This window comes from Pezoporus flaviventris, unplaced genomic scaffold (genome assembly GCF_033815535.1).
Source record: "Pezoporus flaviventris isolate CSIRO_AGI_PZ_B2104156 unplaced genomic scaffold, CSIRO_AGI_Pfla_v1 ptg000013l, whole genome shotgun sequence".
NCBI classification, from domain to species: Eukaryota; Metazoa; Chordata; class Aves; order Psittaciformes; family Psittacidae; genus Pezoporus; species Pezoporus flaviventris.
In genome coordinates this window covers 29,255,015-29,274,461 of record NW_026892561.1, presented here as the reverse complement: position 1 = coordinate 29,274,461, position 19,447 = coordinate 29,255,015, and the positions used below count along the sequence as shown (strand labels likewise).

Sequence of the window (19,447 nt, the reverse complement as noted above, 5' to 3'; positions counted from 1 at the left end):
CAAATCTACGTTTGAACAAAATATTAGTTACAATAATGAAATTCAACAATTCAAACATGGGGCTACATGGATAAAAATCATCTTTATGGGATTTGCAGTGTAAAGCCTGTACTTGGCCTAAGTACTGATTTGATTACCTAAATCATGTGCAGTCATAAAGCAAATTTTAGATATTTATTTCCACTCTCCCTCCCCTCCCCATCTCCCCCCTGCCTCAAAGTGTAGAAATGTCTGGAGCTCAATCTCCAGACTCTCTCAAACTCTTTTTAAGTAAGTCAGCCACTCAAGCAACAGTATACAGAGCTTAAGGACATGTGAAATCTGCTGTTACCTGTATATATGTGCTCCACATAATCAGGGTGCTTTTTAGCAAACCTGGTCTTTAATTCATTTCGTTCATCAGCCTTGATTTCTGTCCCAAGTGGTGTGTACATAACTGAAAAAGATGCTTCTCTAGTGATGGCTTCTTCAATCATAGCCTAAAACAGGCAGAAAAAAAATATATTACATGTCTGTTCATGGCTAGTTAGAAAAAAAAAATACTTTCAGAGATTATATTTTCCCTTTAATAATTGCACAGTCATGCAAAGATAACACATTTTGGTCTTGAATATTAATTAGATGAGAATTTAAATTAGTTCCAGAAAACACTTGTCTATCTATACTCAGAAAATCCATTTAATGGAGAAAGAACATTTATAAACAGTTTTCAGGGCAGCAAGTCTATGTCTTCAATGAAGAGAAAAGTATTAGATAAATTATCTTTTAGAGGAAAAGAAAAAGTGATTCCATGCCCTCTGAAGGTCACATCTTTCATCTGAGGGTTTTATTCAGTCCTTGGGAGTTGGTTAAACAATACTAAGCATTCATATTACCCCTTGGGTTGGCATGAATTTGACACTCCGCCTATACGGAATATTAGTCTTAAAATATTGCGTTTAAACACCATTTGCATTGAGTAAAATTCACTTCTGTGCAGAGGGCAACATGAAGCTTATGAACCTTGTCATCCCTTAAAAATGACTCAGATGATGCATTGTGCTGGTCTCATGCAGAGGTGGATTTCACCCTTAGTGGATTTCACACTTAGTGGACTCCAATGAACTGGTGCTGGAACTGCCAGGAGCTACCAGCCTGGAAACAGTCTTGCTCAGTATTCTTATTGATCAGTGTAAGGGAGATTGAACTGCAGCTTCTCCTGGGTTGGGTTTGGCTAAGACCACATTCAGTGCTGCTTCAGCTGCATCTGCTGCTAAAAAAGATTTTGTCTCCTTGACATAGGCAGTCCTTTCTGGAAACTGGGAGAACTGCGAGGCTTCATTAAGGTGTCTCAGCAATAGGATAAACACGGTTAATAGTGACAATACTAACGAAGTTAATAGAGATGGTCAGAAAAGTAAGAGAGTAAAAGATACATTTTTTTTTAACAGGATGTATGAATCTCCAAGATCACTTTATACACTGAAGGTATCATTATGGGACTAGTTTGGTATTTTATTGACAAGTCCTCCCTTTTATTCTCCAGTCTATCCTCCACCTATGTAAAAATATTTAAGAAACAGTGTGCCTCCGTGAGTCATATGTTTAGCTGATGACTGTTCCCACCAACCCAGAATGGAAGGCAGAGAGCGCCAGTTAGTTAAATACCTGTGTCCTCTCTTTAATAGCTTTAGACAACAGGTCCTCTAATACGGCCATATGATATTTCCATTCTGTTTATTTGTATGGGATATGTAGAAATTCTATAGAATTGTTTTAAGCAGATATTGGGATAAGCTGTCATACATGCGTCTGGAGTACTCTTTCTTACACTGAATACTCTACCTGGATATCAAGGGTGTCACTGGGGATTTGTTTATATTTTTAGATTACAGTATTTAGTCAGCCCATTGTCCTGCATTTACTGGAATGCAAGCAGTCTGGAGTGGCTCGCATATAGCCCTGGAACATTAAAAAGCTTCAGATGTGTGCAAAACTATCATGACCACCTGGGGCAGTAATAGCTTTCCCTCCCAGTGAGAAGGAGTTGCAATTTCCTATGGGCACAGCCGTGTTATCCACGGTTAATGCCACAGATCTGGAGATATCAGACCAGAAAATAGCAAGTGTGTCCTCCTGCCAAGAGCTTGGAGGTCCATGAATGGATCCTGTGCCCATTCCTCCCAGCGGGAATACTTACTAGTCTGCACTGATTTATAGGAAAGTGGTTTTAGGATTTTGTATTTCTATGGACTTTAAGTATCTTGTCATCCAGGGCCCTTAGAGGATCAGTAGCAAAACAGTAGTACCAATCTAGCTTTCCAAGGTACATTTTTTAAAAAAAGAGAGGCCTACTTGTTCAAGTTTTACCGAATTTCATATGTAAATATAGGCACAGAATTAGGTCAGCCTTATTCTGTGTGAGATATTGGGCATTCTGCTTATTTTCTATAGATTGGCAGCCTTTTCCTAATCTGGACCAGACAAGCTCTGTATTCTGCCTGAAAAGTTCTCTTTTGGCTTTATCATCCCCAAGAACAGTTCAAAGTCATGGCTATAATATCTCTGCATTGCCATGTACCCATGGCTGTTCTGCACAGCAGAGGGCAATAACGGTAAAATGTCAGCCAATGGGGAAAAGAATAGATCTGTAGTTTCTGGTCAATACTGCTACTGAAGGTATTATTATTACCCAAGAGCATTTTTTTTTCCCCAAGCTACTGACCCTGGACATAGATGCTATTTGTTTTATTATCCTCTTGGATTTTTACGGGGTAAAGTCTTTCAGGATATAAAACTTAAGCCCATAAAAACTTTGGAGGAGAAAACTTTATACGATGAAATCCCTAAGGATTTTTCTGCTTAAGCCTTTATGCACTGAAGTTCATACGCGTGGATGGATCTCTGGCAAAGTGTCCAGGAAACAGGAATACCTACAGAATATCATCTGTCATGCTGTACACCATGCATCAGGATATAGTCAGTGTCGAGAGGATTGCAAGGGCTCCCACAGACTTTCAAGAGAGTTTCTGCAGAGAGGACAGGACAAACGTGGGTTTTTTTTAATTCCCCATTTGCACATGCTTTGGTTTATTTTCATTTGAAGGGTCCTTTCTGCAGCATCCTCTCAGATGCACCAGGGAGGATGCTGCTGTTCTGGCCTTGGAGTGGAAGAAGCATCAGGCTGTTTCATGAGTATGGGGGTAGCTGCTAAACTGATAAAGGTGATAAAGAAAGATGATTGTTTTTTGTCATATCCTGCAAGTGAGCTCTGCAATGTTAACTCATCACATGATGCTACATTCCAGCCTTCAATTCCAGGAGAGTTAGAAAAACTGAAATCCATGAGATGACCTTTAACTATAAGAAAGAGGTCCTCTAGCAATGTACAGTAATGTAAGGGTTATGACTGACATGAGTTCACACTGAATTTGGTGGTTTATCTTAGCAGTGGACAAAATCTATTGCTCCAGCAAAGATGTAAAAGTAGCTCAAGAAGAAGCTGTAATCTGATGAAAAGGAAGATTTCTTTTTGTAGTTATGGGACTGACTCATACTTTGCTATGTCAGGAGGTTTATATCCCTGTTTTGGAAGTGTGGGGTATCAGAGAAAGTCTTCAGAGAAACCATCTGGAGACAAAGTATCTCAAGGAGTATTTATGTTGTCAGCACTTTTATTAAAATACCAACTAATTCCCACATGAAACACAAGCATTCACAAGGTTTGAGGGATGTACATTGCTATCATGACAATTAAAAAGCCAAAAGACATTCTTAAACAAAAAATTTGTTTTGATCAAGTGTTTAAACATATATTTGACCCAACAACACATACACCTCTGAGCACCTTGCCCCTGCAATATCCTTACATTCTATCATATGTAGTAATGTTACATTTCACAGACCTTTTAATAAAACACAAACTTTAGCCTGAACAACCTTATACTGTCCCTTCACCACCCACTAAAATCCTGTTAAGAGCTCATAAAATGAATAGATAGATGCACAAGAAACAAAGCTTTCCCATGTGAACTTCTGATGGCAAATGATATAACTACTTCAATATTTTTATGAAGCTCTTGCCATTTTGCAGGCTTAGAGCAGACATAGAAGAAATACGGCACTGTAGCAAAAAATTCTTCATAACAGTGACAGTAGCTTTCCCTGCTACAGTCCTTACCCTTAGTCCTTTTTAATTACAGAAAGGTTTAATTTGGAAAATCCAATTTTCTTGACATCTAGAATTAGCCAAAAATTTAGATGTCTTTCTAGTGCCTTATCTTGCAGCTGCAGTGCACACTCAGCCACTGTCTCATTTACAGTACAGCAGGAATTGATGCTTTTACAGATGATTTTTATTAATGCAATGATATGAGTCAGGGTAAAGCCATCAGCCTCTTCTATGAATGGCTTCCACTCTTAGGCTGGTAGCTAGAATTGTGGGTGCACAGTGGTGCAGCCTATGTGCTTTCCTCTATATCTTTTCCAACTATAAAGAAGTATCTGGCAGCTCTGCCACTAAGTCTGTTTCTGTTGCGATATGAGTATCTTCTCACCAGCATGATCTTCTTACATCATTTTTATTATTTTTTTTTTTTTTTCTGGAGGAAAAATAAGTAGACAGAATGCGAGAGCATATCTTTTGCTCAGTATGTTTGTGGTATGAATAAATAATGTATTATACAATAGATGAGAACTTCCTGCTTATCTGCCATGTAATGCCTCCCCATTAATGTAGGTCACATCAAATATCAGCTTATTTAGGTTCTTAAGTTATTAACGTATTTAAGTCTCTGTGAGTTATTTTGTATGCAGTGTATTTTGAAATCGGATTTTCAGAGCACCACAGTGATAGATCTGTGCATTCTGCTGACTTCTGAAAGGCAGAAGCATTGCAAATGGGTTACCTTAGGCTTCAAGACCTGTTTGATACCCTATTAAGAATCTCTTTATGTTTTGGGAGAAAAGAAATCCATTCTTTACAACCTTCCAAAGAGATTGCTATTCATTAGAGAAACCTGCCAAAATACACAGAGTGTGGAAAAAGCTGGAGGCTGCTTCTGAAACTCTCTGTCTGTAATGCTGGCTGGTGGGAAAGCAGGGACTGAGCACAAATGTGGAAATGCAATTCTAGTTCAGGGAAGCTCTCTACCCACAAGCCCTAGTCTCACAAACTCATGTGCATGGAGAATGCCACGAGAGTCCTCAACTCTTGCATCACTTGCTGCAAACTGAGAATATTACCCTTTCATCTCAGCGCAGCGGTAAATGTGAAAGATTTCAGTGTTTCTTTGCTATGGAGGAGCAACTCTGAGACCAATGAAACAGAGGTTATATTTACACTGCAAAGGTGATCCAGAGTATTGGCAAGGTGAGTCCCTGTTACTACTCAGATTACAGTTTGCTGCCATCCCAGGCAGGAGCTCTAGCTTCAAGACAGAGGGCAGGCATAAATCTGCAATGGGGCAATGTGATAGGGACTTTTTATAAGAGCAAGTAGTGACAGAACAAGAGGCGATAGGTTTAAACTGGAAGAGGGTAGATTTAGGTTAGATATCAGGAAGAAATTCTTTACTGTGAAACTGGTGAGGCACTGGCACAGTTTGCACAGAGAAGCTGTGGCTGTCCTGTCTATGCTAGTGTTCAAGGCCAGGTTGGACGGGGCTTGGAGGGAATGGGGCACCAATTTGGAACCTCAAAACTGTTCTATGTTTCTATGATCAAAGAACTGGCCCTGTGAATAGGCTAATTATCCTCTAAGTGAAACTATTGGCAAAAACCATGGCTTTTAACCAGTTTTGTTAATATTACCCCTCTCTTAAGAGAGGTTTTGTGGTGAGAAATGCCCTAATCCCAAAACAAAATTTACTGGACTGCTCTGAGCAGCAGGAGTGACCTTCCAGTGCTAGGAGAAGCCTTTTGCCATCACAAATCCTCAGTAGGTGTTGTGCCAGCTCCACATGGCTCCCACTATCTCAGCAGTGGTTCATAGTGTAAATGGCAGGTTTTTTTTTCTTGTGTGAAAGGGGTTTATAAACTGAATAGCTTTGGTAACCTGGGCTCAGAGGGACATCTTAACTCAGACAGGCAGAGCTAAAGGTTGAACATCGCTTGAATGCTTTATGTGAATGTAGTTGGAACCCACTGGACAACAGCCGGATGCTGCATCCATCTGTTGATGCAGGCAAGTGTTTAAGAGGCACTGATTGAGCCTGGCAATGAAATACCCCTGGCAGAAAGGTGGGATACTTGTTGTAGGGGGTTTCAGGGCTTTTAGCCCCAAAAGAGAAAAAAAAGGAAAAAACCAAAAAAATAGAAAAGGCAACTAAAATGCAGAAAGTAACTGAAGGAGATGTCATTCCTTCCTAGAACTGAGCTCAACATATTTTGGAAACTTGACTTAAATGTGAAAAGATGAATCAGACAGCCAGAGATGGTGACTGATGGGGTTAGCCTGTAAAGTGGACAGCACTGTTCAAAGGGGCAGTGAAAAATCATGCCCAAGTCATTGCAAGAGCATGCTACTTTATGTGGCTGAATAGCTGCTAATTTAGTAGAAGACAAATTGACTGTATCTAGTGTTGTTTCTGAAAAGTGGCTTTATCTATTTTTGTGTGATGTCCTTTTCAGTTCTTCAAGAGCAGATGTGCAGACGGAAAGCCACATAACCAGCAATGATCCTGAGAACACAAACTTCTGCCTTTAGCTTCATCCCCCCAGAGAAAAGAGATAGTATACAAAAATGGAAGAGGATAATAAATGCGTAACTTCTTAAGGACCTTTAAAACTTGAAGGAACAATAAGGCCTCAGAACAGCACAAAATGGTTGGTTTTCTGCACTGATTTCTCAGGCTTTTGTAAATCTTCAAGCCCTGCTTTGCAACCCAGCAAAAGCCAGAATGAATTGAAAATTCTACTTGTGATACATGTACATTACTTTTGAGCTACCCTGTGGGTTTTTTAAATGATCTGGAGCTTTGCTGGCCAGGTTGTTCCTGTTGAGCATCTTTGAGACATCATTTATGGCCCTCTGTTAACAGTTAAAACCCTAATAAGGTTTCATAGTGGGATTTCAACAGCTACCAACTACAGTATGTGTTGCCTATTACATTCGGCTAGTATTAAATCCCTCTTTCCTGCAATTAGAGGCAATTAGAGACAATTAACCCAGCTGTTTTAATACTTGTGACATTTAAACTAATAATTTTTCTTACCATGTAAATATAAGTATGATTCAAGCAACGGTTATTCTACCATGTATGATGTAGTACCAGAAAAACAGAAGTCGGTAGAAAATATGTGGAGGTAGATATTATTAAAGAAGAAAGAATACAAGAAAAATGTTAAATTCCTTGCTTTTGTACATGTGGAATTGTTTTTGGAATGGAAATATAAGCAATAACAACAGCAATAAAAAGCTCCCAAATCAGTATCAACATGATAGAAACTCTCTGTTATGTTATTTTATTTGCCTTTTCAATTACTCCATATTTTTTATTTGAGAACAGAATGAAGCTGATTTTTTGCAGCCGAGTGCTATGTCTTAAAAATAGTATATTCTGAAGCCAGAATGGTCTGAATCCCTGAAATGGCATATGTAGGAAGAGGCCCATTCTGCCCTGAAAAAGTGTTAATAATTTTAATCTTAGCAAGTTGCTTCACCCATGATGCACTGAGAACATAGGAAAACCATGAACTGGTCAGAAGATGCACTGAGATCATCTGGATACCAATGCAACGTCTTAAGAACACTGATCGTATGGGCCAAAATAACATTTCTTTTTTATAATTCTAATGAGCAGGATGAGGAAAATCATTATATCCCAATTTTCCACCAGAAAATTTAAAGCTTAGTGTTTCAAGGCAAGTGCTGTCCTTCAAAATGGCCATAGATACAGAAGAGGGAGGATTACCTATTGTTTTTTTTTTATGGAGAGAGGTAAGAGAAATGTCACCTCTTTTTCTCACATAAGAAAATTCAAAATTAATTCTTAAAGCAGCAACAAGCTCCCCAGACCTCTGAGATAATATAGGCTTACAGGTATTAGACACTCCTGCCTGTATACACAAGAGTCATTGACCTCAATGGGATTTCCCCCAGATTTAATTAAAGAAAGGACTTTTCTGCAGTGAAGTGTGGCACAGCAAGATCTGCTAAAATAGCCCTGAGAATTAATGAGAAATATATTTTCTCAGTGCTATGATGCCCAGGCTGCCCAGAGAAGCTGCCTGTCAGCTCCTATCAGTCATTCCCTTAGGAGGATCTCAAAACATCCCTGCTGTTGCCAGCTTGGAAACCTCACGCTCTGTAGCAGGACACGGGTCAAGTGTGAGCATGCAGGACTGCTGACGGGTCTTGTCACCTGCTGAGACTGCAGAGGAGGCTTTGGCTACCAATAGCTTTTTCCTTTTAAGTTTCTTGATTTGGCTTGTCACTCCACAAGGTGTGAGATAAAGCTGAGTTCTAAAGGAGCTGACAGCATTCATCGCTGCACTGTAGGTGTTCAGCCACCTTGCAGGGTTGGCTTATCATTTGGTTTATTGTGTGATGTGTGTATTTCTCTGTGCTTGCAGCAGCAAAGATTTTTGAAATGGAAGCACCTGATGTTCACAACAGCATCAAGACAGCAAAACAAATGTCTGAATACCCAAACCTTCATGTCAGCCAATGCATGTGCTGCTGGAAGCTTTCTCTGTGACACTGAGTTTAGCTGACAGAAATGTTCTCAAACACAAAAGTTTGCGAGCTCCATGTGCAGCAGCCACAGAGCCAGTATTTTCTATGTGCAAGGAGCAGCTCTGTGATGGCTGCAACCTTGGCCAAAATGGTGGGGTTGAACAGGAACTAAAGCTAAAAGGTCTCCATTTGAGCTGTAGCAAATACACATTGGCTACGTTATGGAACTAAGTCTTTTAGTACAGGTGGTTATGGAAGCCTGCAGATATGAACCTACAAGCTTTGAAATGCCTACCTGGGGTTCTGTTAGTTTCTGCACTAAGTGTGCATTGCTGGTGCAATGGCACTTAGTAGAAGAGTTAGGCTACATGGGATTGACTTTGGTTGGAAGTGTATAGCAGATGCTAGAGCTGAACCTTTAATATAAAATAGGCCACATTGTTTTAACAACCAAATAATAAGAGCAATTAAATCTGTAGTAGTGAGTTAAGTCTAAGATGTTTATAAATTCGATAATAAAGGCACTTTGCACTAAGATGTTAGTGCCAGATACTGGTGAAGTCAGGCTGTGACTTTCCAGATTTTTGCAAAGTTCAAGTTTGAGAATGTTGGTAATTTCTCATATTGTGGTATCTCTGTGATGTATTTTTACTCATGGAATAAACCATCCAGCTTATATTGCAGTTTTTAGCCATTGGAAATAATGGCTAAAAGAAAGAGGGCTTACAAAAGTGTCAGTAAAACTGTACAGTTTGGAGAAGGACTTTTTCTATGGGATGAAATATCTCAAGCCTATTGTTTGCTTTAATATTACCAGCCAAGAAATTACATTGCTGACAATAAATGCTAGGGACTTGACTTCACTAATGTAAAAAGTAAGTAAGTTTAAACTTTGTCTTGCTGCTACTGCTTTGAAGGTATCAACCATAATACATTTAATAACTTGCACATTATTATTTATTGTGATGAATTCTATTTAAATCACCAATTTTTAACCTAACAGCCAATACACACATCATCCAGACCATATTCTCTAGTGGATTTGAAAAAAAAGCCCATACATTTGATCATATATTAACTTAGAATGTATATTGTCAATCCATGGAATAAAATATTTAAACAGAAAAAAAGGCCCAACTTACAGAATAATATTATCCAATGCAAATTACTTTTTCACTTCTCATCAGTATTATACCTTTATCTCAGACTGGAATGGAAGGTGGGTATTAATATTCAAAACCAAAGCAGGGCATTAGATATTACAGATCACTGTACAGAAGATCCAGAAATAGATGATTTACTTTAAAGGGGATAATCAAAGAAAGCTAATCAAAAAGCTAATCAAAAAGAATATTTAAAGTTGCCTTGATCATGATCCATAGGTGCATGCACAGGGAGAAGATTACAAGTACTAAAGGTTCTTTAAGCTTTCAGACAAGAATGCTTAATATAAATTGTTGGAAGTTTGGACTGGACGTGTAAGATCCTGGTTTGTAAACTGAGAAAGAAACAGAGGACAATAATGAAACAAACCATTTATGAGATGGGCTATGTTAAATAGTCCATTATTAAACTGTTTAAATGGAGATTAGGTAACTTTCTCAAAACCAGACTCTGCTTTCTTCTTTTGGCAACAATGTAGGAAGGTAAGGGTGCAATTTTGTGGTGTTTTCATGCAGGAAGTCAGGTAATTAATTCATCAATATGAGTCCATCTGGCCTTAAAAATCTGGCAGTCCGAATCTTTCAGTTTGCATGAGAGGAGGTATACAGTTACATGGAACAGATTACTGCTGCTGAAGAAGAAATATGCAAAAGTTAATAATGAGTAGGAGAGCAACGGAAGGATGTTTTATAAAGAACTGTGAAGAAAGAGGACTTCTAGCAGTAGATGTCAAGGATAGAAGAAGTTCAAAAGGAAGTATCAAACTAAAATCAGGAGAGGAAAACCAAAGGAGATACAAGATAAAGATGGCTCTGAGCATGAGGAATAGATCAGGAGAGAAAAAGCAGTGATTTAGAAGTAGGATAAATAATAAGGAGCTTTGCAGATGTGAATTAAAGGCCTGATTTTTTTGCAGTAAAGATGTCAGCTGCAGGATTCGAATGGTCTTACAATGTTTTGAAGCCATGAAAGAAGTAGAAGTCAGGCTGTGAGGAGGAAAAGCCTTTTCCAGAAGTTAAAAGAATCATAGAAAGAAGAAGCAAAAGTAGTCAATGACACACCAGAAGATTATATACATGACCCATTGATGAAAGCAAAAAGTGACATATCTAATCTAAAAATCATTTTTCAGAAAAGTAAAAAAGAAACCATCCTGTTCACTGTCTATTCCCTTCTTCCTCAGAAAATTTTGCTCATGGTTGTGAGCCAATACTAGCGAGCTCTGGGGCAGACGAGTAGTTAGCAAGAAAAGCGTGCATCAATAGCTGTTGCTTTGGTTACAAAGGCACATGAGCATGTATAGTTGTGACAAGCTATTTTCAGCTTTACACCATGAAATAGAGAGAATATTTATAAAAAAGATTATGTTACTTCTGCTTGGTCTCTCTGTGGCGGAAAGTCCCAGTGCAGTGTCACATGCTACACCATCCTGCATAATTGTTGCTGTGTGCTCTAATGACATTGAAGTCACCCCTGATGCTGAGTGCACAGAACTCATCAGCTTGGGAAGGAAAAAGTTGCTACTGGTGCTGGGGATATATCTTCATGCAGCATTTCTTAAGTGCTAGCTATTAACTTGAGTGGGAGCGGTACTGGGCACCCAGCTGCCTCCACTGCGTGTGTGTCAGCATATAGATACCGCTGACTCCTTAGTTGAGCCCACGCTAAGGCATATGCACAAAAGGCACAAAATTGCAGAGCAATCTCAGTCTCCCAGTGAAAATCAAGCACGGAGGGGGATCAAAGAAATGGTTAGATCTCTGCTGACATTTCAAAGCTTCTGCAGAGAAAGATGACAGCAACTTAGGTTCAGGAGAAAGGCAGAAAAGGAGAGGGAATGGGGCACAAACAGCATGGTGGAGCCTCTAGGTACTATGGAGTGGAGCAGAGATGAACCAGAGTTGTACCACTGCCAAAATCCTTTGGCCCTTGCTATCTAGGAATATGATAGGAATGGCTGGATGCAATTCAGTAGCTCCACTTCAGTTCTGGTTTGTTCCCATCTCAGGCCAGCCACAGCTTCTGGTTTAGACTCTATGAGGAGACACTGTGATAAATCTTGTCCTTCATGCCACTTTGTGGGCCCTGTTACCTAGCAGGAGAGTCTGAACCCCTGGAGGAGAGGACAGCTATGACAGCTCCTCCTTTAAAGGTTTATTCTTTGAAGCTTCATGTCCATGACATCAAGAAGGGAAGTCAATGGATATGAGTGTTAAGAGAAAAAAAAAGACATTCCATTTGAAGAAATGACCCCTTCATGAAACTTGTTTGTGAACTCAAGATTTTAAATGAGTCTGACCCAGTGGGAAAAAAAAATCAAACTGTTCTGTACAGAAGAAATTCTCTGCTGGAAAGCAAATAAGAAAGTTCACAGGCACTGCAAACACTAGCCCAGTGGGTAATTCTCTGAATGAGATGCACTTTGCACTCACAGCAGTACTGAAATTCAGCAGCTCCCAGAACTGAGATTTATTCAATTTTACCAATAAGAATGCAACTAAGAATAGTTTTATAAAGGAAGAATTTACTGCGGAAGTGAAGATAAAATACCAGATTCTGATCTTTATTACCCTGGCTCATGTCAGACATATTTTGCACCACTTCACATAAAGTACAGATGTCACAGATGTTCTCACAGAATAAACCCACAAATGGGATCAGAATCAGACTGAAATTTTATCACTAGGGACATATATTGTTCCTAGTATCATTAAATCCCTTGTATGGACAAGAAGGACCCGAGGGCAAGGTCCACTCTTGGAGACAGAAGGGATTTCCACCACTTAGAGCCCGAACACTGCTCTCCCTCTGAAATGCACCTTGTTCGCACTGAAATTAGGGGGGTGAAGGCTGGAGCACCAGTGGCAGTGGTAAGTTCTTGCAGCAATAAGTGTCTCCCAGCAAAGGATCTAGCATCCATTAACCTCCAGGTTTGTAGGAGAGCTCTCCTCAGTGAAGAAGGGAGTACCCTTAAACTTAAATTTGTGCTGATGGGGCTGAACAGCCATCTCAAATAGCTCCAGAGACAAATTTCATTGAAGTCAATAGTCTACTCCCCACGTAAGTAATTTTTGTGGACTGGGGTCTTACCTAACCATCCTTCACAGAGCACTTTAGGTTTCTCTGAGACCATTTGTTGAAGTCATTTTTAACTCCCCTTCCAGTTGAAGAGTTTGGAAAGGTGTCAGAAGATTAGTATCATGCAAATTGCAAAAGAAAAGTGTCACTAAGGTAGGAAGACTTCACAAAAAATAGCTTAGGGATCTATACAGTATCCAGAATTAAATTTTATAGCAGTCCATAAAATTGAAGTATGAGCCAAGGGTTAACAACCTTGAATTTTGCCCTTAAAATTAGTCCAAGAAGATCTACTTCATTATAAATACTGTAGTACTACATAGTGTCCTGTTGATTGATATGGCCAGGAGCTACCTTTGTCGGCAGTCTTTTAAGCAGTAATCCTTCATTTTGGTCTTAATAGTAAGATAGGCACCTCCTTCCTCATTGGGCTATCAGTTTTTACCTGCCAATACAGTTTGATGAGCTTGCTTATATGCTGCTCAGTGCCTCCTGTCAGCCAGTATATATAGTCAGCGACCATGGCGCTCCTGATGACAAAAGGAGAATAAATGAGTGTACAGGGAAGGAAGGATGTATACAGCAACATTTAAAGGAGGTAATTCTTAAAGAGTGTAACACAAGGTTTGTATCAAAAGATTATACATAACTTTCAGTCTTTGTGCAACTTCAGTAAGATAAGCATTAGTAAACATTTTTCAACTAGCTAAACTATCTGCAAGCAAACATCCCTACATTTTCTTTTAATAGCTTTTCCATATTTTACTCTGAGAAAATATTTAATGACTGCTATACAATATTCTAGTCTGTTTTTTTTTTTCTTTATAGTATTTGTGGAGGATGTATGTTATGTGCAAGTACATTTCTTCTAGGACATCATCAACATGTATAACACCCTGTGGCTTGGCCATCTGAGCTTATTACTTGTCTATGGCTAACTCATAGTTCAACTTTGATTAAACTATATTTAAAAAAAATCCCAACAAAACAAATTAAAAGTAATCAGCCGTCTTGCTACCTAATGGAGTATGCTTTAGTACTCCCACTGTCAGTGACAATCATTACATTGCTCTTTTTAGACTGAGGGATATTAAAATACTATTGTGCAATGGATATTAATGTAGAGTCTTAACAGACTTTAGAAAATCAGTTTGCTTTTATGGCTGCCTCTCCACATTGCTCTTCGTTTCCTGTCCTCTAGAGATTCCAAATCCAATTAAATGTGACTAGATGTAATTCCAAATTGTCACTTAGTCAATTAAACATATAATAATCTTCTGTACCTAATTACTAGCACCAAAAGTTTATTTGTTGATGTAGTGCTAGCAATGTGTACTTCTGCATGTTCCCCTTATCATTGCCTATATATTAATTGTGCTTTGACATTACCATAAATTGAATTTGAAATTTTCCCCTAGTTAAAAGTGTCTCACAAACAGTAATCCCAATCCTGTTGTTGTACCCTTTCAGAACGCATTTTCCAAGGCTGTATTACGTTCTTAATGAGACATAACCAAAAATACACGGATTTAACAATAAACATTTCAAAGCAAGGCCAGTATCAGGGGGTAACATATTGTTACAAACAGGAACTAAATCTTCCCGTAGATGTTCCCATGCAGCTCCCATTAATTTCACTAGGAGAAAAGCATTTCAGTAGGATCCATGGATTTCTGCATAAGGACTGGATTTATCCATAAGCTTTACCCAATGCTCATTTAAATCATTGGCAAAAATCCTCTTGACTGCACTAGAACAAAGAGTGGTTTCTAATTGAACATCATGAGCGCAGCCGGCACAGGATGAACAAAGGATGAAATCTTCATTGCCTTGAAATTCATTGGCAAAACTCTCACTGACTCCAACTGGTGTCAGTGTTTAATCCCAGGTACGACATATGGATCCTGTGGACGAAGCAGGGAAGGTGAGCAAAGCATCCAGCTTTGCCTGCTTGACCTGGGATAGTTTTGAGGAAAGACCTTCACTATATTCTGAGGTGGAAAAGGGAAATAACTGTGCAGCACAGAATTGAGGGAAGACTTTGAATGAATCTGTCATGTTATTGTGTACCTTTGGTCTACCAGAGGTGGTCTACAAAGCTTCCAGCTACCACGGCAATGGCACAGCTACTTGTAGTGGTGTACATGAGCAGTGGAGGCCTCCTGCAGCCACCTCGTCAGAAAGAAGGAACTTTCAGTCTAAATTTAGAGCAATTCTTAAGCACTAAAGCCTTGTCTGTCTTGGAGTCAAAGCACATTTGCAAGTGGTCATTTACAATTTGGGACCCTATAGATACATCATGCCTCAACTGCTGTCATTTCAAAGATTAAAACTGGCAAATCCTTAACTTGAGCTTCGCCCCATCTCTGCCTGCTGCTGTGGAGCACTGCCATGGGTTGAACACAATCAGTTGATACAGAGACACCTGCAGTGTGTTTTTACATCCCTACTGCTGGGCTGCAGACTGGTGACGTGAGAATGCATCCCACTGGCAGCACAACAGGACATCCAGTTTGTGACCTCCTGCTCCTTCATGGTAGCCAAGACTTTTGTCCCAGTGTGGCACTGTTTTCAAAGGAGGAGATATGTGCAGAGCCCTGGAAAAATCTGGAATAATTTCTCAGACAAGTTTCTTCATCTTTCTCTGTTTCTCAGCATCAGCTGTAAAATGCGGATGACCATATTTGACTGATTTACTTATTTGGTGTGCGAGTCCTCCTGGCACAACCTTTTGCTAATTCTTTGCAGCATGCTTAGCATAATGTCACTCTGGTTGTGGCAGACATCTCCAGGCATTGCTGCACTCCAGACAAATGCCTTTCCTCTTTATTCTTCCTCCTTAATTTGTTCTTATTTAAATAATCAGAAGCACACTTGTATTTCCAGCATTTGAGTTTAGTTTTTCAATGTCTGCTTTTATCCATACTCATTTTCTTTTATATTGTCATGCACTATATCATGAATGGCAAGGCACAGACATAAAACCCCTCTGAGCCTTTCACATGCCTCCATCCCAGTTTTGCTTCTCAGTTCCTTGGCCATCAGGGAGCACACTTGCTACTGTGACCTCAGCGTTTACAATTAAAAAATTCCACTTTCAAAAGAAGCACAAGTATTAAGGCTCTATGTGCATGACCTGTGTCCAACCCCAAATATGCCCAAGTCAGAAAGTGTTCCTCAAAGGCCTCCAAAGCTCAATTCACAGAACCAAAGTGACACATGCAGTAGGGAACTATGAATTTCCAGACACAGGGACACAGGTGAAATTATGCTGTCTGAATATGGTTACAGGGCTGGGCACTGAAAAATATTTAGGCACCTAAATTCTCAGAAGCCAAAAAACTGATTGAGATTTTAGGTAGGTTAAATACTGAAATACATAAAGGTCTACATAACTTAGCTGTGTTTCTAACTCCAGGTGAATATTTATCCATGTGGCCCTTAGAAATTCAGGTAACAAAGACATTCAGTAAGCAAATGGTAAGCCCGTGGGACACTCTAAAATGAGACTTCTGCAATATATTATTTAACGAAATACTATTTATGAAATTATTATTTAAGATCCAGAGCTAGTGACCCAGATCATTAGCATCTTTTTCTCCCGCTTTTATCAGAGTGAAAGCCTATTGCATGCACATATCTCAAGACGCCATACTTGGTTTTATTTCTTTTTTGATGGCTTCGTGTGTAACAGCATTTCAGCAAAGCTGTCCAACCTTCCTTCAATGATATGGCTATCTGGAGGTTTTCTTCTTTATTTGGAGAGCCCTTCTTTATTTAAAAATAGACCCATTTGTGATAATTTTGTACACTGTACAACGCAATGCTTCCATTTCCTGCAGTGTGCTAATGAAGAAGAGAGAAATTTGCTTTCCCTAAACTGAGACAAAAATAGAAAAAAAAAAAAGAGGGATGGAGTTCAAACTGCCTGACTCTGAAGCTTCTCTTCTTATATCTGATGGAATTGCCTGGGGAAGAGGTAAAGAGTTTGCTGAAATAATAGTCACTTTTACAGGTAACTCCACAATTCAGATTACTCTTGCCATTTCTGTTTGTATACATTTATCTCGCTTGCATTAGCCTAATATTACTTACACTTTTGCATATAGTAAATACATGCTGTGTCTATTTTTAAAAAAGTTTAAAAATTAGTTGCAGAACCAGCTGTAACCTTGTTTTCTACTTGCACATTGAAAACATTGGTCCAGTCTGCAGACTGATAAAATATTAAATACAGATCATCAGGGGAATCTGTAACGACTAAACTAGGCACCCAGTGTTGAATTATCATCAATTTTAAATGTAAAATCATAGTTGGAATGAAGCATACAAAACTCTAGAACATACTGTAGAACTGCATTTTTATTAAAGGTTTAAGGGGATAATATATATCTTGAGAATGAATCTGAGTTGCTTCATTGTTCACTGGAACTCCATAGATAAAAAGAAGTTATATGGTGAGTACAATAGGGATGGGTAGGATTAATTCCCCTCCCAAACAGGGCTTTCTGAAAAGCAGAAAGCAGAAGCCCTTGAAAGAAGGACTTTCCTGATACATTGACTACTATTGCCAGAAACAGAATGAGGGACCACTCCCTCCCGTTACAATTTCAAAACTATATGAAATGCAATATGTAGATATGTAATGTTATCAGTTGAGATCAGCTGTTATGTCATGCTGAGGTTTTGGACAACTAATGTTGGCCAGCAACAGACCTCACTCTGATTCGTACCCCTGGAGTGACTCCATAAGGGTCCAACTTTGAACCCTCCTGAGCACAAAGAACATAACAAAGGAATCCCAGAATGGTTTGGATTGGAAGGGACCCCAAAGATCATCTAGTTCCAGCCCCCCGCCATAGGCAGGGACACACTCCACCAGACCAGTCTGCTCAAAGCCCCGTCCAACTTCTGACACAACCACTTCACTGATATTCAGAAATATTTGCTTCATATTTACAAAACCATCCACCAGTTTTGACTCACTAATTTGAAATACTTAAAACATGCCTGAGTTTCAGGTGTGCAGCCCACCAAGGAGCTCTCTCTGATATGGGAACTGAAGTAGTTCTGACAATGCACCTTCAGGAACACCTTATGGGATGTGGCAGAAAATGTGACACTTCCTTCTTTCAAAACATGAGGCTTTAAATTCAAATGTTTTTATTTCCTAGTTGCTAGTTCAGGTCAGTAGGAACTTCCATGACATATCCTGACCCACTTGGGTTAAGCAGTGTTTTGCAATATCTGCTCAATCTGGCCACTTGGTGGTGTAGAATAATAAGATATATTTCTATATGTGCAAGCCAAGAGCATATCACAGATCCTAAACTGTCTCCCTAGGCCCATCTCCAGACATGTTATAGAACTTGTAATAGAAGAGTCAAAGGTAGCTTTTGCTGCATGACAGCTGCTGACACTAACAACCAGTGTACAGCAAAATGCCTTGCAGCAGCCACACAAATGCACGACAAGAAAATGGATGGTACAGGTATAAGAAATATGGAGAGTTTTCTGGAATGCACCAAAGTGTTAGATTTCCGAAGAGGACAAGAAATTAGAATGGTTGCTACGTACTTGTGTGTTCATTTACCACTGTAAATACTGGGAAATATATGAGGGCAAGACTCAAGGTCAGCTCCTTAAGCCTTGACTGCTCCCCTTGAGCTACAGAGAAAGAAAGGAAGGAAGCCCTGCAGGGGAGAGGAAGATTTCTCTGCAGATTGCAGAGCCTTAGGAATAATCACAGTCTAGGCACATTATAGCCTGACAAGTAGCAGAAAATCACCTTTGCTCCCTACTTCAAGTGATCTCACCTGGATCCTCAGTACACGATACTAATAGGAGGCCTTGGCAGCTGTTGCTCCCTACTTCAAGTGATCTCACCTGGATCCTCAGTACATGGTACTAAAAGGAGGCCTTGGCAGCTGCTGTGTGGTGTTAGTTCTGTGCAGACCTACTGCTTGGAAAGGGTAAGTATATATATATATTTTTTTTTTCTTTTTTCCCAGTTTAAAAGGAACTTTTCCTATTATATTCCTATTTAGATCAGCTCAGATGTAGATACCTGGGTACTTAAGCTCTCCAATACAATAGTACTGAGACTAAAAAGCAAGATACAAAATAAGCTACTGCTCTATTCTGCATGACCTTTCTTATTTTCTTCTGAGATTATAAAAGGAAAGTGATGTTTGTAACTGGAATAAGTAGGAGGTAATAATTTTAATGCAATTATCCTATTTGAAAAGTGAACAAAATAATAATAGTTAATTTTTAAACATATCTATATAGCCTAAGTAAATGTAAACGAATTACGTTGATGTTATGGAGACACTTGGAAACCATTAGATGATGAGAGATGAACACAACTCCAGAATATTAAGCAAAAATGAAATTACTAACATCAGGATTTAGTTATATGTAGACTAGCCCCCAAATGGGGCAAACAGTTATGTTATTTCTGTATAACACCTTGATGTTGCTAATTCTTGCAGTGGACCGGCTAAAAATTTCCTTTGTGCATTTCACAAGTGAACCTTAAGTGCACTG

At 39.2% G+C, this 19,447-nt stretch overlaps 1 protein-coding gene across 3 annotated transcripts in view; it reads right to left on the bottom strand.

Moving 5' to 3' along the window:
* SPATA16 (spermatogenesis associated 16) overlaps window positions 1-19,447 on the bottom strand; it is a 100,129-nt gene that overhangs the window by 27,778 nt on the left and 52,904 nt on the right. For all 3 annotated transcript variants that reach the window (XM_061452529.1, XM_061452530.1, XM_061452531.1), the window contains exons 5-6: window positions 13,344-13,428; window positions 332-479 (exon numbers count right to left, since the gene is read on the bottom strand). In XM_061452529.1, coding sequence (XP_061308513.1) covers window positions 332-479; window positions 13,344-13,428 — 233 coding nt within the window. The remainder of the gene's footprint in view (window positions 1-331; window positions 480-13,343; window positions 13,429-19,447) is intronic.